The sequence below is a fragment of the Littorina saxatilis genome, linkage group LG3, assembly GCF_037325665.1.
Source record: "Littorina saxatilis isolate snail1 linkage group LG3, US_GU_Lsax_2.0, whole genome shotgun sequence".
Taxonomy (NCBI): Eukaryota; Metazoa; Mollusca; class Gastropoda; order Littorinimorpha; family Littorinidae; genus Littorina; species Littorina saxatilis.
The window spans coordinates 75,060,689-75,079,082 of record NC_090247.1 but is presented as its reverse complement, the minus strand read 5'-3'; the positions used below and the strand labels follow the sequence as shown (position 1 = coordinate 75,079,082).

The following is an 18,394-nucleotide window of genomic DNA, read 5'->3' as shown; positions in this document are numbered from 1 at the left end:
CCTCTTCTCCCGCCTCCCATCCCCACCTCTTCTCCCGCCTCCCCGCTCAACACATGCCATCCCCACCTCTTCTCCCGCCTCCCCGCTCAATACATGCCATCCCCACCTCTTCTCCCGCCTCCCCGCTCAACACATGCCATCCCCACCTCTTCTCCCGCCTCCCCGCTCAACACATGCCATCCCCACCTCTTCTCCCGCCTCCCCGCTCAACACATGCCATCCCCACCTCTTCTCCCGCCTCCCCGCTCAACACATGCCATCCCCACCTCTTCTCCCGCCTCCCATCCCCACCTCTTCTCCCGCCTCCCCGCTCAAAACAAAAAGATGGCAAGCACAAAGAAAAGAAGCAAATGCTGTGATGAAATGTTCAATTTCACAATGATCACAGATAAGAGAACATTGCCCTTTTACTTTATGACCGTATCTATGACTGGCAAGGATGTAATGAAGTGTGGCAGTGTTCACAAGATAAGGTCAGTGACATCAGGGATATTGAACTGACTGAAGGCTAGCACTGTTATCAAGGGTGTTGACTAAGTCGAGGACGTCAACGGTCACAGATGAAAATACTGTGATCCAAGCTGTCACCAAGATGCAACTTCTTTTGAAGCAAAGGTTGTCATCATGGTCGAGAGCTCTCATGTCACACCTCATATCAGCAAGACCAACGACATCACAAAGAACTCTGACGTCACACCTGATGATGTCACCCACACTAATGACATCACAATGAACTATGACATCACACTTCATGATGTCATCGCCACCAATAACATCACAAAGGACTGTGATGTCACTGAGATCCATTGGAGGAGGTGGAAGAGCGGAGATTGGCAGGAATGCGTCTGGCAGCTTCGGCATGAAGTCCAGTGAAAGAAGCTGGTCGCATTCTCGCCCCACCTGCAGCGTTACAACAAAACTACAGACACCTGAATTAGAGCCTGCTACCATCACCTGTTAACTATTACATAAGATGATTGACTAGAGCAGTCCAAAAATCTCACACACACACACACACACACATTCACACATGCACGCACCCACACCCACACACATAGCACACACACAAATACATGTAAAGAATAAAAATATTTGTACAAAAAGAGAATAAAGGGTCATTCAAACTTGATTTAACACCCTTTTCTCCAACTCTAAAAAGAACGTTGAAGGATTATAGAAATGCAATTCAAAACTTGTTTCTTCTTGTCTAACTACTGAACGTCAACACTTCAAAACAGGATGAAACTCACAACGCAAAAGCAACACCAGTTTTTACCTGGTGTCGGCTCTTCTTGATACTGCAGTCATGTGCTGTCACTATGCTGCTCTAAAGCACGCCACACTGCGCTACATTAAAGCAAACTATACATTACTATACAATGCCACACTACGCTACATGGCACTATGCTATTGCATCATCCTTACTTTCTATTGGCATCTGTATCATTTCCTCACCTGGCAAACAAGACAAGTGCAATGTCATTGTTCCTGTCAGTTTATGTATACCGTCTGACCACTTGTAACAGCTCAAGTTAACACAATGTAAACATTTTTAAGACATCCTTTTTTTTCAAAGTCCTCCATTATAAGACTTCCTCTTTTTTCAGACCCTTTTTCATTTTTAAAATCAGGCAAAATGAGATTTGTTTAGGTGTTAATGTTCTAAACCGTGAACTTCCATGCCTCTGTAGGGAGGGATCTCAGCTGTTAGGACACTTCCACAAGGCAGTGAACTAAATCTGACGGGTGCAGTGGCGTGGTGGTAAGACGTCGGCCTCCTAATCGGGAGGTCGTGAGTTCGAATCCCGGTCGCTGCCGTCTGGTGGGTTAAGAGTGGAGATTTTTCCGATCTCCCAGGTCAACTTATGTGCAGACCTGCTAGTGACTTAACCCCCTTTGTGTGTACACGCAAGCACAAGACCAAGTGCGCACGGAAAAGATCCTGTAATCCATGTCAGAGTTCGGTGGGTTATAGAAACACGAAAATACCCAGCATGCCTCCCCCGAAATCAGCATATGCTGCCTGAATGGCGGGGTAAAAATGGTCATACACGTAAAATTCCACTCAAGCTAAAAACATGAGTGAATGTGGGAGTCTAATCCCATGAACGAAGAAGAAGAAGTGAATCTATTGGGATGACACTCAGGCCAACAGGTGCTTGAAAATACATGCCAACCGGACAATTATGATAGAACTTCCAGATATAAATAAAGTACTGAAATAATCCGTAAAATCAGGACTGGAAATACAATCCAGAAATTCCACATTAAATCATGAGGGTTGGCAGCTATGCATGCCTAAATCTTGTCTTATCGAATTAATAATAATTACCAGCAGCAGGGAAGTCTAATCCAGCGGCATTTGCAGACTGTCTCTGTGCTGTTACGGCTTCCAGCCGCTCTGTGTAGAACCCGTTGAAATCCAACCTGCACAGTAATATACCGAATGCAAAACAATTTCAGGTCTGCCACTAGAATTAAGACTTACTTTCTGAAGGAGGCAAACCATGTCAAAATTAATAAGAAAATTCTGATTACAATTTTGAATCAAACTTAAACCCTATTTCCTTCTGATTGGTTCATACACATATATTTTCTGGACAAGTCACTGCCATCAATAAAGACATTTTAGTGTAAATTTAGTCTGAAGCTAGCTATAAATAAGTAGCGTTGATCCACTTCAAACATCAAAAGCACGGAAGATTTGAAAGTTATCATGCAAGTCTGTACATCACATATGCTGGCATGTTTTACAGTATGAGATTTTACACACACAAACTTTCCTGAGAAGGCATTCTACTGTGCGGTCAGTTTGTAACCGGGGGAATAACTCAAGTGTTCCTTGTGCAAGGAGACAACAAACTTGGGAATTACACATCTGTTAACCATGACTACATGCAATCTTTTTTTAGTTAAGCCTAAAAACTTTAGGAAAAAATTATGAAAAATAATGCAATTTTGGGATCTCATGATTATCCTCTGGAGCTCACACCTCAAGCCAAATGTCGCTATAGTTGAATGTCAACGTAGATGAGCCCAGTTGATAAGACATCGGCCTCCTGTGGCCCAGTTGATAAGACATCGGCCTCCTGTGGCCCAGTTGATAAGACATCGGCCTCCTGTGGCCCAGTTGATAAGACATCGGCCTCCTGTGGCCCAGTTGATAAGACATCGGCCTCCTGTGGCCCAGTTGATAAGACATCGGCCTCCTGTGGCCCAGTTGATAAGACATCGGCCTCCTGTGGCCCAGTTGATAAGACATCGGCCTCCTGTGGCCCAGTTGATAAGACATCGGCCTCCTGTGGCCCAGTTGATAAGACATCGGCCTCCTGTGGCCCAGTTGATAAGACATCGGCCTCCTAATCGGCAGGTCATTAGTGGGTTAAGGGTGGAGATTTTTTCGATCTCTTAGGTCAACTTCTGCGCAGACCTGCTACATGTAGTGCCTTATCCCCCTTCGTGTGTACACGCAAGCACAAGACCACGTGCGCACGAAAAAGATCCTGTAATCCATGTCAGAGTTCGGTGGGTTATAGAAACACGAAAATACCCAGCATGCTTCCCCCGAATGCCTGAATGGCGGGGTAAAAACATGTCATCCACGTAAAAACCCACTTGCGCAAAAACATCAGTGAACATAGGAGTTTGACCCCATGAATGAAGAAGAAAACTGTACCTGTACATGATGTTGGAGAGCTTGTGGTCGTAGTTCTTGCTGCTCATGTCCAGGATTTTGTCCAGCAGGTCCAGCAAGAGGCGCGAGAAGTTGGTGTCAAAGTTGGTGATGGTGCGCTCAAAGTTCTCGCTGGACACCAGCTGGTCCACATGCTCAGACACCACCTGATACCGAACATTCAATTCAATTCAATTCAATACAACTTCATGGTCTGAATGTTCCTCCGAAAGCGGCGTATGGCTGCCTAAATGGCGGGGTAAAAACGGTCACCCACCCATGCAAAAACACGAGTGTACGTGGGAGTTTCAGTCCATGAATGCAGGAGAAGAAGAAGGGATGAATGTAAAACATAGAAAATTGCCTCTTGGCTCGTATACACAAATATTACATTGCTTAAAATCACAGACCTTACTTGAGGACCATTGTCTCAATACATACAAGAAATCATGCACATCTGCACACACATATATATATATCCAAATCCAAACACATTGCTCAGGGATGCCGTAAACCAGAAATTTCTGGTTTTACCGGTTTAAATCTGTTAACACTCAACATGCTGTTACATTAAGACATATAATGGATGGTATTAACGACATATTTGTGTTTTTTACCAGTTTATGTCTGTAAATACTCCACATCTTCAACACCTGTTACGTACGACAGATCAAGGATGGTGTTAATTAGAACTGTCTTTTATTTATTGGTTTAAATTAAGTATACCATAAATAGCATGAAAAACTGATCAGCCATACCACAATATTATTTTCTTGACAACTTTCCCCGTTGCAAATATAAGTGAACCAGTAAGTTGGTATTTTTTTTTATCTATCTTCTATTTCTAATGTACTTGGTGCTGGTTGTGAGTGACTAATTTCTGATGATGACAGGCTGTGGGTTAGTTACTTCTGACCCCTTAGAGAAATGGCTAGAGCAATCACAGTGAAGATATCGCTCACAAGCCTACATTCAGTCACTGAAAATGTACATAATAAGTCATTGAGCAGGTACGCAGGGAAGTGAACAGGAGCCCCAGAAGGCAACAAGTGGACAGAATCTAGACAAATCTATCACCTATGTCTGTCGATTCGCATACTTAAATAACAGCCTGAAAAGCATCATAAGCACAAAATAAAAGTAAACAAAAATAAACAAATAAAAGATAGAGAGAGAAAACTAAGTCAAATGACAAAAATCTACAATCTACAAATATGCCGCTGACTATATATCACGTGTAAATACTAAAAGCAATTAAAAGTAAGTCTTAAACAAAACACCAATTACAGTGGTCGCCGCTTAATAAAGCCACATCGGGACCGACGAAAAATGGCTTTAATAAGCGGCGGATTTATTAACCGGCGGTCCAGGAATACGTCATTTTCGAAAAAAAATAAATCTTCTCTTTTGTTTACGTCACTCAGTCACTTTCTTTCGTCATTTACACTTGTTTGAATCTAAACAAAACTTCACGAAGGATGTTGAACTTTTGTATTAATTATGTACATACAAGTACGTTTACTTTGATCACTTCGGTACATCAATAATTTCACTGTCACCGTCACGAATCATTACACGGCAGAGAAGAACGATTTTATGAGTGTTTGTTTGTTGGTCGTCTTCAACATCAGTTCTCTCACTGAGTCTGCGAATGGTTCAAATTCTTCCAAGCGGTAACCACGACTTTCCAGACCAGATCGAAGGCGGGTCATTATTTGCCTCATCTCTGGGTTTGAAGGCGGTGGCATCTCTTCATCTTCCTCGTCATCTTCATCATCACCTGTCAAGTCCGATTGCCCGGCTTCCACATTCGCACGTTCACGCAAATCAGTGACGATGGTGTGAAAATAAATAGGCCTATGACTTGAGCGATTACAAGAACAAGATAATGTGAGTTTTAGTCACAAACTACGTGATTTCTCTGAGAAAACTGGCTTTAATAAGCGGCGGGTTGGTTTTATTAACCGGCTTTTTCTAATACATAAGATATAGTGATAAATCCGGACCGTCTGAAATCGGCTTTTATAAGCGGCTGGCTCTATTAACCACGGTTTTATTAAGCGGCGACCACTGTACCTGACCAAGTATTATACTTGTTACCTGAAATCAGAAATGGTTTCTGAGCTGTTTTCGCAGAGTCTTATAGCATACCTCATTAGGAATTAAAGTGAGACAAGTTCTCTGCGAAAGCATTATCAAGGACACAGATTTCACTTCAGAAATAGCGCCCATACATAGAGAGGGAGATAACTCAGTAGATAGCTGCATTGGCTTTGAAACTAGTTGTCACCATCAGCGTAGGTTCCACCCCCTTGTTCGGCAAGGGATTTATTTCCCAGTCAACTTTGTGCAGACTCTCCTCGGTGTTCGAACACCCCCGTGTGCACGCATGCGTAGTATAAAGATCTCAAGGTCAAAGTATAAAGATCTCAAGGTCAAAGTATAAAGATCTCAAGGTCAAAGCAAAAGTCTCTGGCCTGGGTAAACACGAATACACACATGCAGGAAAAAGGAACAGAAAAAATGGCTAGCGCCATTCTGTCGCAGCACGTTATCCCCAGGGATATAGCACACCAAATTTCAGAGAATTCCTCAAGGACAATAAGATATACGAAAGAATGAAGGCATACTTTGGTAGCAGCAGCTTTCTTCTTTATGTCTTCTTTGGTGGTGGGCTTGTTACCCAGGGCCTGTAACGAGTTCTCCTTGGTCAGACGCGACACCTCCGCTTCCACCGTCGTGCTCTGGTTCAGCCGCTGTCCACAAACACACACACACACTTTGTGATAGTTCCAATTCAATTCAATTCAATTCAATACAACTTTATTATCTGATTGCATAACAAACAGAAAGTTTTCTTTTGGCTCGTATACACAGTTATTATTTGGCTCGTATACACAGTTATTATATCACATAAAGTCATACTCTTGAAACATATAAACACATCAAATTCCCACATCTGCAAACACGTGTCCAAAAACAACTTGCATCCATACCCGCATCCTCACATAGCACATAAAACACATCGGATTCACTTCAACCCTAGCAGCTAAGACTGTGAGAATTTGTGCTCTATCCAAATGAATTAGTACAGTACGTGGAACCCCCTTTTTAAGACTCCACCCCAACTTAAGACTCACTCCCTTTTAAGATCGTTTTCTCAGATGTTCTGTTCATAGCCTCTGTAAGTTTGCCTCCATTTTAAGACTCCCTCCATTTTAAGACTCCCTCCATTTTAAGACTCCCTCCATTTTAAGACTCCCTCCATTTTAAGACTCCACCATTTTAAGACTCCCTCCATTTTAAGACTCACTCCATTTTAAGACTCGCTCCTTTTTAAGACTCCCTCCATTTTAAGACTCACTCCATTTTAAGACTCACTCCTTTTTAAGACTCCCTCCATTTTAAGACTCCCTCCATTTTAAGACTCCCTCCATTTTAAGACTCCACCATTTTAAGACTCACTCCATTTTAAGACTCACTCCATTTTAAGACTCCCCCATTTTAAGACTCCCTCCATTTTAAGACTCACTCCATTTTAAGACTCCCTCCATTTTAAGACTCACTCCATTTTAAGACTCCCTCCATTTTAAGACTCCCTCCATTTTCAGACTCTCACTCCATTTTAAGACCTGATTTTCTCAGATGTCTGGATGTCTTCAATGAAAAGGGTGTTTCACTGTGTGAGCACTATCAACATAAAGAAGTATTTCTGTTTTCCTTCTGACATTTTCCAAATTTTAGAAACTAACATTCATGACATTACTGGAAATGAATGAACTGTTCTTACCTGCATGACACATGTGGTACGCATTTAGACCGCTTACCTCCCTTTGTTCTTTCTTTCTTTCTTTATTTGGTGTTTAACGTCGTTTTCAACCACGAAGGTTATATCGCAACGGGGAAAGGGAGGAGATGGGATAGGGGAAAGGGGGGAGATGGGATAGAGCCACTTGTTAAGTGTTTCTTGTTCACAAAAGCACTAATCAAAAAATTGCTCCAGGGGCTTGCAACGTAGTACAATATATGACCTTACTGGGAGAATGCAAGTTTCCAGTACAAAGGACTTAACATTTCTTACATACTGCTTGACTAAAATCTTTACAAACATTGACTATATTCTATACAAGAACCACTTAACAAGGGTAATAAGTGAAGAATTTTATGGGTGAGAAAAGGAAAGTAAAAGGACTTTGGGGAGGCAGAAATAAAGAAACAAGAAAAAGATCCTAATTAGGTTCACGGCATCGAGAGTGATGCGACCTTCTCTCAGAAGTTAGTAGAGAAGGCTCCCCCATCCACCACCCGGGGGACGCGCCTCTACGCCAATTAGGGGGCGCGAGGCTTCCCTTTGTTGATCACATGTTCTTACCTGCACAAAGTTGGAGAATGTGACGCAGACCATCATGAGCTTGTGGACGATCTTGAGCAGGTCGGGGTTGGTCAGCATGCAGTCCTTGAGGCACGAGTTGAGGAAGTCTGTGTGGAATACCAACACGTCGTCCACGTTCGACACCTGTGGACAAATATCCATTGCAGGGGGTAAGTGAAGACATCTCTCAAGCAAGATCTGAGAAGGTGCATGAAGCACAAGCATGTTCAGACATCGGTCAGACTAATGTTAAAGAGTTGGAATGAGCAGCTCAGTTAAACCTTTCTGGCAAGATTCGAGGTCCATGTAGCAAGCAAACATGTTATCAGTGCTGGATGCTTTAACATATATATTTCTCACCAAAAAAACCCAAAAAAAACACAACATATATTTCTCTGCCCTGCCTTTCAAGGAAATACTTGTAATCCACTGTCCAAAAGCACTCACGGTGTCCATGTTATGTTGGAAGAGATGCCAATTGGGCTCGATGACCTCGAACATCATGTAGTACTCGAAGTTCTGCACGAAGTTGAGCATGCGCTGCCGCAGAGCGAAGGCAGCAGAGTACCAGCGTGCCTTCTGCATGGTGTACATCTTGGCCACTTTGTTCCCCACCCACACGCTGCACACACACACACACAAGTCTAGCTGATGCACTCTGACACCGTTTGCTCCTGTTAATGTCACTAACAACAACTGACGCAACATTTGCATGTGAATTACTGTACTCCCAGTTGAATCTCCCCTCCATAGCAACCAGTTACATGTACTCCTACGATCTCCTTAGAACTTAAATCTCACTTATTTGTTTTGTATCAATCGGTTGAAATTCATGCCACAAGCCTAGACAAACACACACACTTGCAGGAACACACGCATCCACACAAACACATGCACACATTTGTTCCCCCACTTTCACCTCCACCCCCTCTGCATTGCCCCTCCCCTCCTTCCAACCTCCGCATCCTCCCCCTCAAGCCTCTCCACATCATATTTTTTTCTTTTTTCTTTTTCTTCGTTCATGGGCTTAGACTCCCACGTTCACTCATATTTTTAGCACGAGTGGATGACCGTTTTTACCCCGCCATTCAGGCAGCATACGCCGGTTTTGGGGGAGGCACGCTGGGTATAATTATATTCGTGTTTCTATTACCCACCGAACTCTGACATGGATTACAGGATCTTTTCCGTGCACACTTGGTCTTGTGCTTGCGTGTACACACGAAGGGGGTTGAGTCACTAGCAGGTCTGCACATAAGTTGACCTGGGAGATCGGAAAAATCTCCACTCTTAACCAACCAGGCGGCAGAGACCGGGATTCGAACTCACGACTTTCCGATTAGGAGGCCGACATCTTACCACCATGCCACTGCGCCCGTCCTCCACATCATAATCTCCTTTCCCCCCCCCCCCCCCAAAAGAGAGAAGTGAATTGAAGATCAGGAGTGCACATGCAAAACAGGTCATGAAGTCAACGTGGAAATAGGCTTGCTATGTTCACACATAATCTAGTGGAAACATAAATGCACAAATGGTTTATTGAAAGAATTTAATTTTGCTGATATATTTCTTTTACAGATGTTTAGACAAGCTGCTGTGTCTTAGTCTTACCATCCGCATTTCTGAAACACCCACCCACCCACACACCCACACACACACACACACACACTGTCACAAGCAGCTGTAATTATTTCGTATTATATGCAATCATTGCAAGCGCCTGTTCTTTGTGCTGTCGTTTACCTGCCAGGTGAGACAGCTAGCACTCGTAGTTTTCGTGCGGCACGGTTTTCTCTAATTTCTAGTGAAACGGGTGTATCTCAGGTGTGCTGTAGTGAGCAGTAAATTCAGTTGTGTGTCAGTTTTATTCATTCTTGCCGTAGCCGTTTACAGGGCTAGAAGTCTGCGTTCCAGACTGGAATCCGTTCTTCATTTGAACGTTACTTTTGCTTTCATAGAGCAAAAGGGAGCTGTCTTCATTTGACAGGGGAATTTCGTGTATGCTTTCATGCAACCAGGATGTGGTGCGTAATTCTTTTCTATTGTTTTCGGTGTAGTTTAGGCTGTTTGCGTGGTACATGTTTGTTGTTTCGTGTCTGTGCGTTTCTTATATGTTCAGGCTAGTCGGTCAGGTATTTCGTTTAAAGAAGGTTAGTTTTATTAGTATTGTTGTTATGTTAGTTATCAATTTTGAATATGGTCTGTGCATTATGATAACTTGTGTATGTAAAAAGACGGAAAGCTATTTTCGTGTTACATGTTTGCATAACTTCTGCCAATTATTAAACATGTAATGAATTGGTAGAACGTTCATAACATATGAAGTATTTGTGCGAGTGTGTGAGAGTCATAGAGGCTTTGTCCATTCTTTCCTGCATTGGGTTTGATATATGGGAACGGATAAGCGATGTGAGTTAACCATGGACTAAGAGCAATGCTAACCATTTCAGGTTGCGGTTTTCTTGCCGAGGAGTGATGGAGATGATCCGCCAGCCCAGTCAAGCTAAGCCATTCTACTGTTGAGGGCTGCTATGGACTCGCTTCGCATGGAACTCGTTCTACAGCTGAGGGCTGCTATGGACTCACTTCGCCAGGAACTCATTCTGCGCTCGTGACGTCATTCGTCTTCGGGGCATCTACACCCAGGATCTCGCTTCACTTCAAGTCACTGTCAGACCTGCTGGACGGTAACTCTTCCGCTAAATCCGTCCCCTAAAAATAACTCATGCAGGAAGTGTAATTTCAGTGTATGATGGAGTGATAGCAAGAGGGTGTGTTTGCGAGGTAGAGATTTGATGTGAGTGAATGAGAGTAATTAGAGTGTAAACGTTAATTATCTTTGGCAAGGGATTGGGGTTATTTGATGTGTAAATGTGAGTTTTGAGTGTTTTGTTTTGTTCAAGAAACGTATAACTTCATTTATTGTGTTTTGTACCTTTTTACAGTTTGAGAGAAAGAAAATTCTGTGAGTTTGTGGATGACAGACTGCGCATATGTGTGTGTGCATATGTGGGTGTGACAAATGGGGGCTCGTCCGGGATTATGATTGGGATAGCTAGCTAGAAGTAGTGGGTCTATCCTAACTTTTCATCGTCACCTCAGATTTTTCGGTTTGCCTTCTGTTTTCTGATATTGTTTTGTCTTGTTTTTATCATGTCTGTGTGATACCTGTTTATTGAATATCATTCGTGTGATAGCACTAGAGTTCATTACTTTTGTCACAACCGTCGTAACAGTGACAGAAGTCGGTGTTTTCCGCGCATAGTACTGCTATTCATTTTGCGAAAGGAAGCGTTCATTTGCAAAGCTTGTTTTTCCTTGTTCGGTATTTATTGGTGTTCTAGCTCATTTCATTCAGAAGTACCATAAATACTTTTTCCTTTTTATTCCACTGTTTACTGAAGATAAAGATAAATATGTCCGCGAGGAAAACTCGTAACGCGGCCCTGTCTAGTTTTTCTACGCCTGACCCGACTTTGTCTCTTTCTGGCCATGAGTTATCTACTCCGCCTACTCGTAGCGAAGTATTTTCTGAATCAGCTGGAAACTCGGTTAGTCTTTGTGCCGAGCATGAGCAGATTGCCGCTAGGGGCAGAGCGTTGGGTGTCTGTTCCGGTAGTGCACTTGCCAGATTTGTGCAAGAAGAATTGGACCGTCTGCGCCATCAACAGCAGCAACAACAACGAGTGGGATTGGAGGCTCAGCTGCTAAAAGCTCAACTGGAAGAGGCAAGAAGGAAACAGGAGAGAGAAGAAAGAAGACAGGAGAGAGAAGAGGAAGAGGCTCGACTGAGACAAGAAGAAGCAAGAAGAAGACAGGAAAGAGAAGAAGAAGAGGCAAGAAGGAAACAGGAGAGAGAAGAGGAAGAGGCAAGAAGGAAACAGGAGAGAGAAGAGGAAGAGGCTCGACTTAGACAAGAAGAGACAAGAAGAAGACAGGAGAGAGATGAGGAAGAATATACCCGACGTCAACGTTTGGCTGAGTTGGAGGAGGAGAGGATTCGGACACAGATAGCAAGGGCCCAGCGTGAAGAAACTGCTCATGTTCCCCATATCCGTCCAATAGAACCTGTCCGTCTAAAGATCGATCCTTTTGATACCACCAAAGAAGATTTGGATACTTTTCTAGGGCGATTTGAGAGAGCGGCATCCCTGAGTGGGTGGAACAGGGAACGAGACTGGGGAGCTAGGCTGGGGACACTTCTTAAAGGTTTTTCCTCAGAGGTTTACCTAGAATTGCCTGATGAGGACGCCGTAAAGTACGACAAAGTGGTGGAGACGCTACGTGGGGCTTTTCGTTGGACTGCTGACTCTTACCGCTCCAAGTTTCGTCAGGCTGTGAAAAAGGATGAAGAAACATTTCAGCAGCATGCTACTCGGCTGCGGATTTGGTTTGAACGGTGGAGAAAGGCAGCTAAGAAGGAGAAGACATACGAAGGAGTTCGAGACCTCATACTGATGGAGCACCTTCTCGACAGAGTATCTGGAGAACTTGCCGACTTCATCAGACAGAATGACCCCAGTACCCTTTCTGAAGCTGCTGAACAAGCTGAGAGATTTGCATCGTCGAAACGGGCCAGGAAAAATCCAGTTACGGTCTTTGGTAAAGCATTGGGTCATCAGAAAGGACCAAGTAGCCCGAAGAAGGATGAAACTCCAGAACAACTTGCTGACTCTAAGCCATCTGGATTCAAGGGAAAATGTTTCAACTTCGGTCAGGAAGGTCACGCTAGAAGAAACTGTCCTCGTCTAACTTCAGTGAAAACCGTTGTCACTCTAGGAACAGTCACCTCAGGAACTGAACTGCCTGCTCTCTGTGATCCTTGCAGCCAACTGACCTACTCTCCTAGATGTACAGTGAACGTCAATGGTTCTTCAGTATCTGCCCTGAGGGACACTGGAGCTGACGGGCTAGTGGTGGATTCGTCTCTTCTGCGAGATAACAAGCGCAGCATTGGACGACAAACCATCCGACTTGCAGCCGGCAACGTCGAACGAGAGTGCCCAACTGTTGTGATTGACTTTGAATCGCCTTTCTTTTCAGGAAAGGCAATTGCTATTGTGGTGGAGGATCTTGCTCATCCTGTATTGATTGGAAATGCCATCCCGTTGCCTAATGGACAAACTCTTGAAGTTCCGGTGTACAGAGGGAAGGCATATCCTGTGAAGACATCTGTTGTCACCAGAGCACAGCATGCTCGAGAACAACAAGGACCCAAAACTCTTAAAATGAAGGACTCCGGACTGGGAGGTGTCACCCGAGATGAACTCATTCAGCTACAAGAGAACGACTCTACATTGGCACGCATTCGAGAGCTAGCGGCGGTTAGTAATTCTGTTTCCTCCGGGAAACATGGCCAAGTGAAGTTTTCCTGGAAGAGAGGAGTTCTGCAAAGGGATTTCTCATCAGGTGAAAATGTGTACCATCAGATAGTTGTACCAGAAGCCTTGAGACCTGGAATCCTTAAGCTGTCGCATTATGTACCAATAGCTGGCCATCTTGGTTCGAGGAGGACTCGGAATCGAGTGTGGAACTCTTTCTACTGGCCGGGAATGGGCGGTGACATCCGTCGATATGTACAATCCTGCGACGCTTGCCAGCGAACTCTACCCAAGGGGAAAATTCCAAAAGCACCATTTGAAAAGATGCCTTTGCTGGATGAACCATTCTCTTTCCGGATTCGTGCGATCCGAGGACGTGAAAACGTGGGAGCGGGTCATTACAGCCGCGTTGTGTGAAGTTTTGTAACTTAACTGTTAGTTCAGTCTAACAAGGGGGGTGTGTCACAAGCAGCTGTAATTATTTCGTATTATATGCAATCATTGCAAGCGCCTGTTCTTTGTGCTGTCGTTTACCTGCCAGGTGAGACAGCTAGCACTCGTAGTTTTCGTGCGGCACGGTTTTCTCTAATTTCTAGTGAAACGGGTGTATCTCAGGTGTGCTGTAGTGAGCAGTAAATTCAGTTGTGTGTCAGTTTTATTCATTCTTGCCGTAGCCGTTTACAGGGCTAGAAGTCTGCGTTCCAGACTGGAATCCGTTCTTCATTTGAACGTTACTTTTGCTTTCATAGAGCAAAAGGGAGCTGTCTTCATTTGACAGGGGACTTTCGTGTATGCTTTCATGCAACCAGGATGTGGTGCGTAATTCTTTTCTATTGTTTTCGGTGTAGTTTAGGCTGTTTGCGTGGTACATGTTTGTTGTTTCGTGTCTGTGCGTTTCTTATATGTTCAGGCTAGTCGGTCAGGTATTTCGTTTAAAGAAGGTTAGTTTTATTAGTATTGTTGTTATGTTAGTTATCAATTTTGAATATGGTCTGTGCATTATGATAACTTGTGTATGTAAAAAGACGGAAAGCTATTTTCGTGTTACATGTTTGCATAACTTCTGCCAATTATTAAACATGTAATGAATTGGTAGAACGTTCATAACATATGAAGTATTTGTGCGAGTGTGTGAGAGTCATAGAGGCTTTGTCCATTCTTTCCTGCATTGGGTTTGATATATGGGAACGGATAAGCGATGTGAGTTAACCATGGACTAAGAGCAATGCTAACCATTTCAGGTTGCGGTTTTCTTGCCGAGGAGTGATGGAGATGATCCGCCAGCCCAGTCAAGCTAAGCCATTCTACTGTTGAGGGCTGCTATGGACTCGCTTCGCATGGAACTCGTTCTACAGCTGAGGGCTGCTATGGACTCACTTCGCCAGGAACTCATTCTGCGCTCGTGACGTCATTCGTCTTCGGGGCATCTACACCCAGGATCTCGCTTCACTTCAAGTCACTGTCAGACCTGCTGGACGGTAACTCTTCCGCTAAATCCGTCCCCTAAAAATAACCCATGCAGGAAGTGTAATTTCAGTGTATGATGGAGTGATAGCAAGAGGGTGTGTTTGCGAGGTAGAGATTTGATGTGAGTGAATGAGAGAAATTAGAGTGTAAACGTTAATTATCTTTGGCAAGGGATTGGGGTTATTTGATGTGTAAATGCGAGTTTTGAGTGTTTTGTATTGTTCAAGAAACGTATAAACTTCATTTATTGTGTTTTGTACCTTTTTACAGTTTGAGAGAGAGAAAATTCTGTGAGTTTGTGAATGACAGACTGCGCATATGTGTGTGTGCATATGTGTGTGTGACACACACACACACACAAGATTTGCATCACACATCGGGAACAAACTTGCACTGCAAAACTAAAGCTTGCAAGAACATTGTTTTTTCATTTATCCTCAGTGACTGTAACCTAAATGATTACAGGACTGTACTAAAAGGACACTGGAAAAAACACATGGAAGTTCAAATTTACAGTGCCGCACACAAGCATATCAACCATCTACTCTGCATAATTTCAAGAGACTGTTCCTCCAGCACTTGTCATAGTATACCTATTTTCAAACTACAAGCATAGCGAAGAAGCAAAAGAAAACCAAACACACATCAAACAGTGCAAAACTCAACCCCTGTGCTGAATAGACAAATTCTGAAAATAATTCGGTTGAAGGGGCCAATCTGCCAGCAAGGGGCCTGTCGGAAACACATGGAAACACGCACATGTTTCTTCTACACCCCTCGCTAGTGATTGGCCCCTCCAATATTTGTACAAGATTTTGCAAGAATAGGTAACTCTTTGAAAACCCATACAAACCCGACAGAGTTACTTCCAAAAATCGTCTATTGACCGCGACACACCACAAACACAGCAATACAGTCACACAGTGCATCCCATAAATCGTCTATTGACCGCGACACACCACAAACACAGCAATACAGTCACACAGTGCATCCCATAAATCGTCTATTGACCGCGACACACCACAAACACAGCAATACAGTCACACAGTGCATCCCATAAATCGTCTATTGACCGCGACACACCACAAACACAGCAATACAGTCACACGGTGCATCCCATAAATCGTCTATTGACCGCGACACACCACAAACACAGCAATACAGTCACACAGTGCATCCCATAAATCAACAACAATAGTCAAATAATGAATAAATCAACGCATACCGATATGAATATTAATGATGGACCAACATTTAAACAGCTAAACCAAAATGCATGTAAGGACAGAATGAAAACATGAACTAACCTGCACAACTGACGCTCAACATGCTTGCAGTAGAAAAGATGTCTGAATAACATCTGATAACGTGTCAGTGCCTGGAATAAAAGTATGAGCAAATCAATGAGTAGTTACTGAAATATGTAATGACATGTAATACGGATATCTACATACATTCTTATGACAAGGTGGTCTTTAATTGAGCCAAAAGTCGACTGCGTGAAGTCTTGGCAAAGTCTTTTACCCACAATTCAGTGCTGAAGCTTCGTGCAGTGAGCTTTGTGAAGTAGACTTCACCAAATTAATTTGAGGCTGAAGCATGAGTTGTAACCCCGCCACAGTGCAATGAAAATGCAAGAAAGAGCAAACAAGAAACTATTCTAACTTTTTAGATATATTTGATGCCGCGACATGAAAATCAAAAGAAGATAAATTCTAATCTCTCCTATTTAGTAACAACGGGGAAAAAACAGAAAGAATGCTACCTTGCTTGCGTGAGAATAATATAATAGTCTTGGCGCAAGATTTGTATAGTCTTTGTCAACTATTTGGACACCGGAATGCAGCTAGATGATTCAAATCTAGCAAAATCTTTTGGATATCTTTTTAGATGCATTCCCACAACTTCCAGGGGTTAGGCAATAAGTACGGTATGGTGCAGTATGTGTAATTTAACATACTTTTCTGTTGACCACCAGTGAGACGGGCCACTTGACGACGTAGTCGAAGGAGAACGACTCCAGTCCGGAAAGGTGAAGGTCGGTGGGGTCCACACGATAATCTGTTGAGTAGAAAACAAACGTAATCAATTCATTACCGGGTAAACTTTAGAGAAAAAAACTGCGAGTCTACTGAGAAAATAAAATATGCACATACTTGCAATCTGTTAGAGTAATTTTCTATTTTATAATTTGTTTAAATGTGTATGGTTTTTTCTTTTCCTCTTTAACCCTACCCCCTCCCCCTACACACACACAAATCATCACTTGCACATATTTCAGTAAATGAAAAAAAGAAATTACAAGAGGCGAAGCCTTCAAGGCTCACGTAAGAAATAGACAAACAGTAACACAAACTCAATCACTCCGTCACACATACACACCCACACACACAGTAAGCTAAGGTGACACTGTGCAAGAAAGAGAGACACTAGATCTAGATCTGTCTTGTCTAGTCTGCATGTAGCCTACTTACAGGGACACGACTGCCAAATAGTCTCGGCCCGCTCAAAATAACAATGACCGAGACCACACACACCACGCGAGAGAGAAAGACTACAGGGAGGCATGCCGTCATGATGCATTAATTGACGTCAAACACTTTTGACCGTGACGTAATCTTATGCGAGCTTTATCCATAGTCTTGGATAACCACTCACACATAGACTCGGAAATGTTAAAGTTTCTACCACAGACATACACACGCACACACACACACACACACACACACACACACACACACACGCACAAACGCACAGACAGACAAAGTTACGATCGCATAGGCTACACTTCGTGAGCCAACAAGTCGCGTAAGGCGAAAATACAACATTTAGTCAAGTAGCTGTCGAACTCACAGAATGAAACTGAACGCAATGCAACGCAGCAAGACCGTATACTCGTAGCATCGTCAGTCCACCGCTCATGGCAAAGGCAGTGAAATTGACAAGAAGAGCGGGGTAGTAGTTGCGCTGAGAAGGATAGCACGCTTTTCTGTACCTCTCTTCGTTTTAACTTTCTGAGCGTGTTTTCAATCCAAACATATCATATCTATATGTTTTTGGAATCAGGAACCGACAAGGAATAAGATGAAAGTGTTTTTAAATTGATTTCAAAAATTTAATTTTGATCATAATTTTTATATTTTTAATTTTCAGAGCTTGTTTTTAATCCAAATATAACATATTTATATGTTTTTGGAATCAGAAAATGATGGAGAATAAGATGAACGTAAATATGGATCGTTTTATAAAAAAAATATTTTTTTTACAATTTTCAGATTTTTAATGACCAAAGTCATTAATTAATTTTTAAGCCACCAAGCTGAAATGCAATACCGAAGTCCGGGCTTCGTCGGAAATTACTTGACCAAAATTTCAACCAATTTGGTTGAAAAATGAGAGCGTGACAGTGCCGCCTCAACTTTCACGAAAAGCCGGATATGACGTCATAAAAGACATTTATCAAAAAAATGAAAAAAACGTCTGAGGATATCATACCCAGGAACTCTCATGTCAAATTTCATAAAGATCGTTCCAGTAGTTTAGTCTGAATCGCTCTACACA

At 43.0% G+C, this 18,394-nt stretch overlaps 1 protein-coding gene across 2 annotated transcripts in view; it reads right to left on the bottom strand.

Annotated features, from left to right (window-relative positions):
- Positions 1-292: 292 nt before the first annotated feature.
- The window catches only part of LOC138963261 (gamma-tubulin complex component 2-like), a 51,267-nt gene continuing 33,165 nt past the window's right edge, over positions 293-18,394 (bottom strand). The window contains exons 24-32 of one of the 2 annotated variants that reach the window (XM_070335325.1): positions 16,794-16,894; positions 16,141-16,211; positions 8,493-8,667; positions 8,046-8,189; positions 6,304-6,429; positions 5,750-5,773; positions 3,677-3,840; positions 2,333-2,427; positions 293-900 (exon numbers count right to left, since the gene is read on the bottom strand). In XM_070335325.1, coding sequence (XP_070191426.1) covers positions 794-900; positions 2,333-2,427; positions 3,677-3,840; positions 5,750-5,773; positions 6,304-6,429; positions 8,046-8,189; positions 8,493-8,667; positions 16,141-16,211; positions 16,794-16,894 — 1,007 coding nt within the window. In that variant the 3' untranslated portion in view covers positions 293-793. The remainder of the gene's footprint in view (positions 901-2,332; positions 2,428-3,676; positions 3,841-5,749; positions 5,774-6,303; positions 6,430-8,045; positions 8,190-8,492; positions 8,668-16,140; positions 16,212-16,793; positions 16,895-18,394) is intronic. The other variant, XM_070335326.1, reaches the window with a different exon arrangement.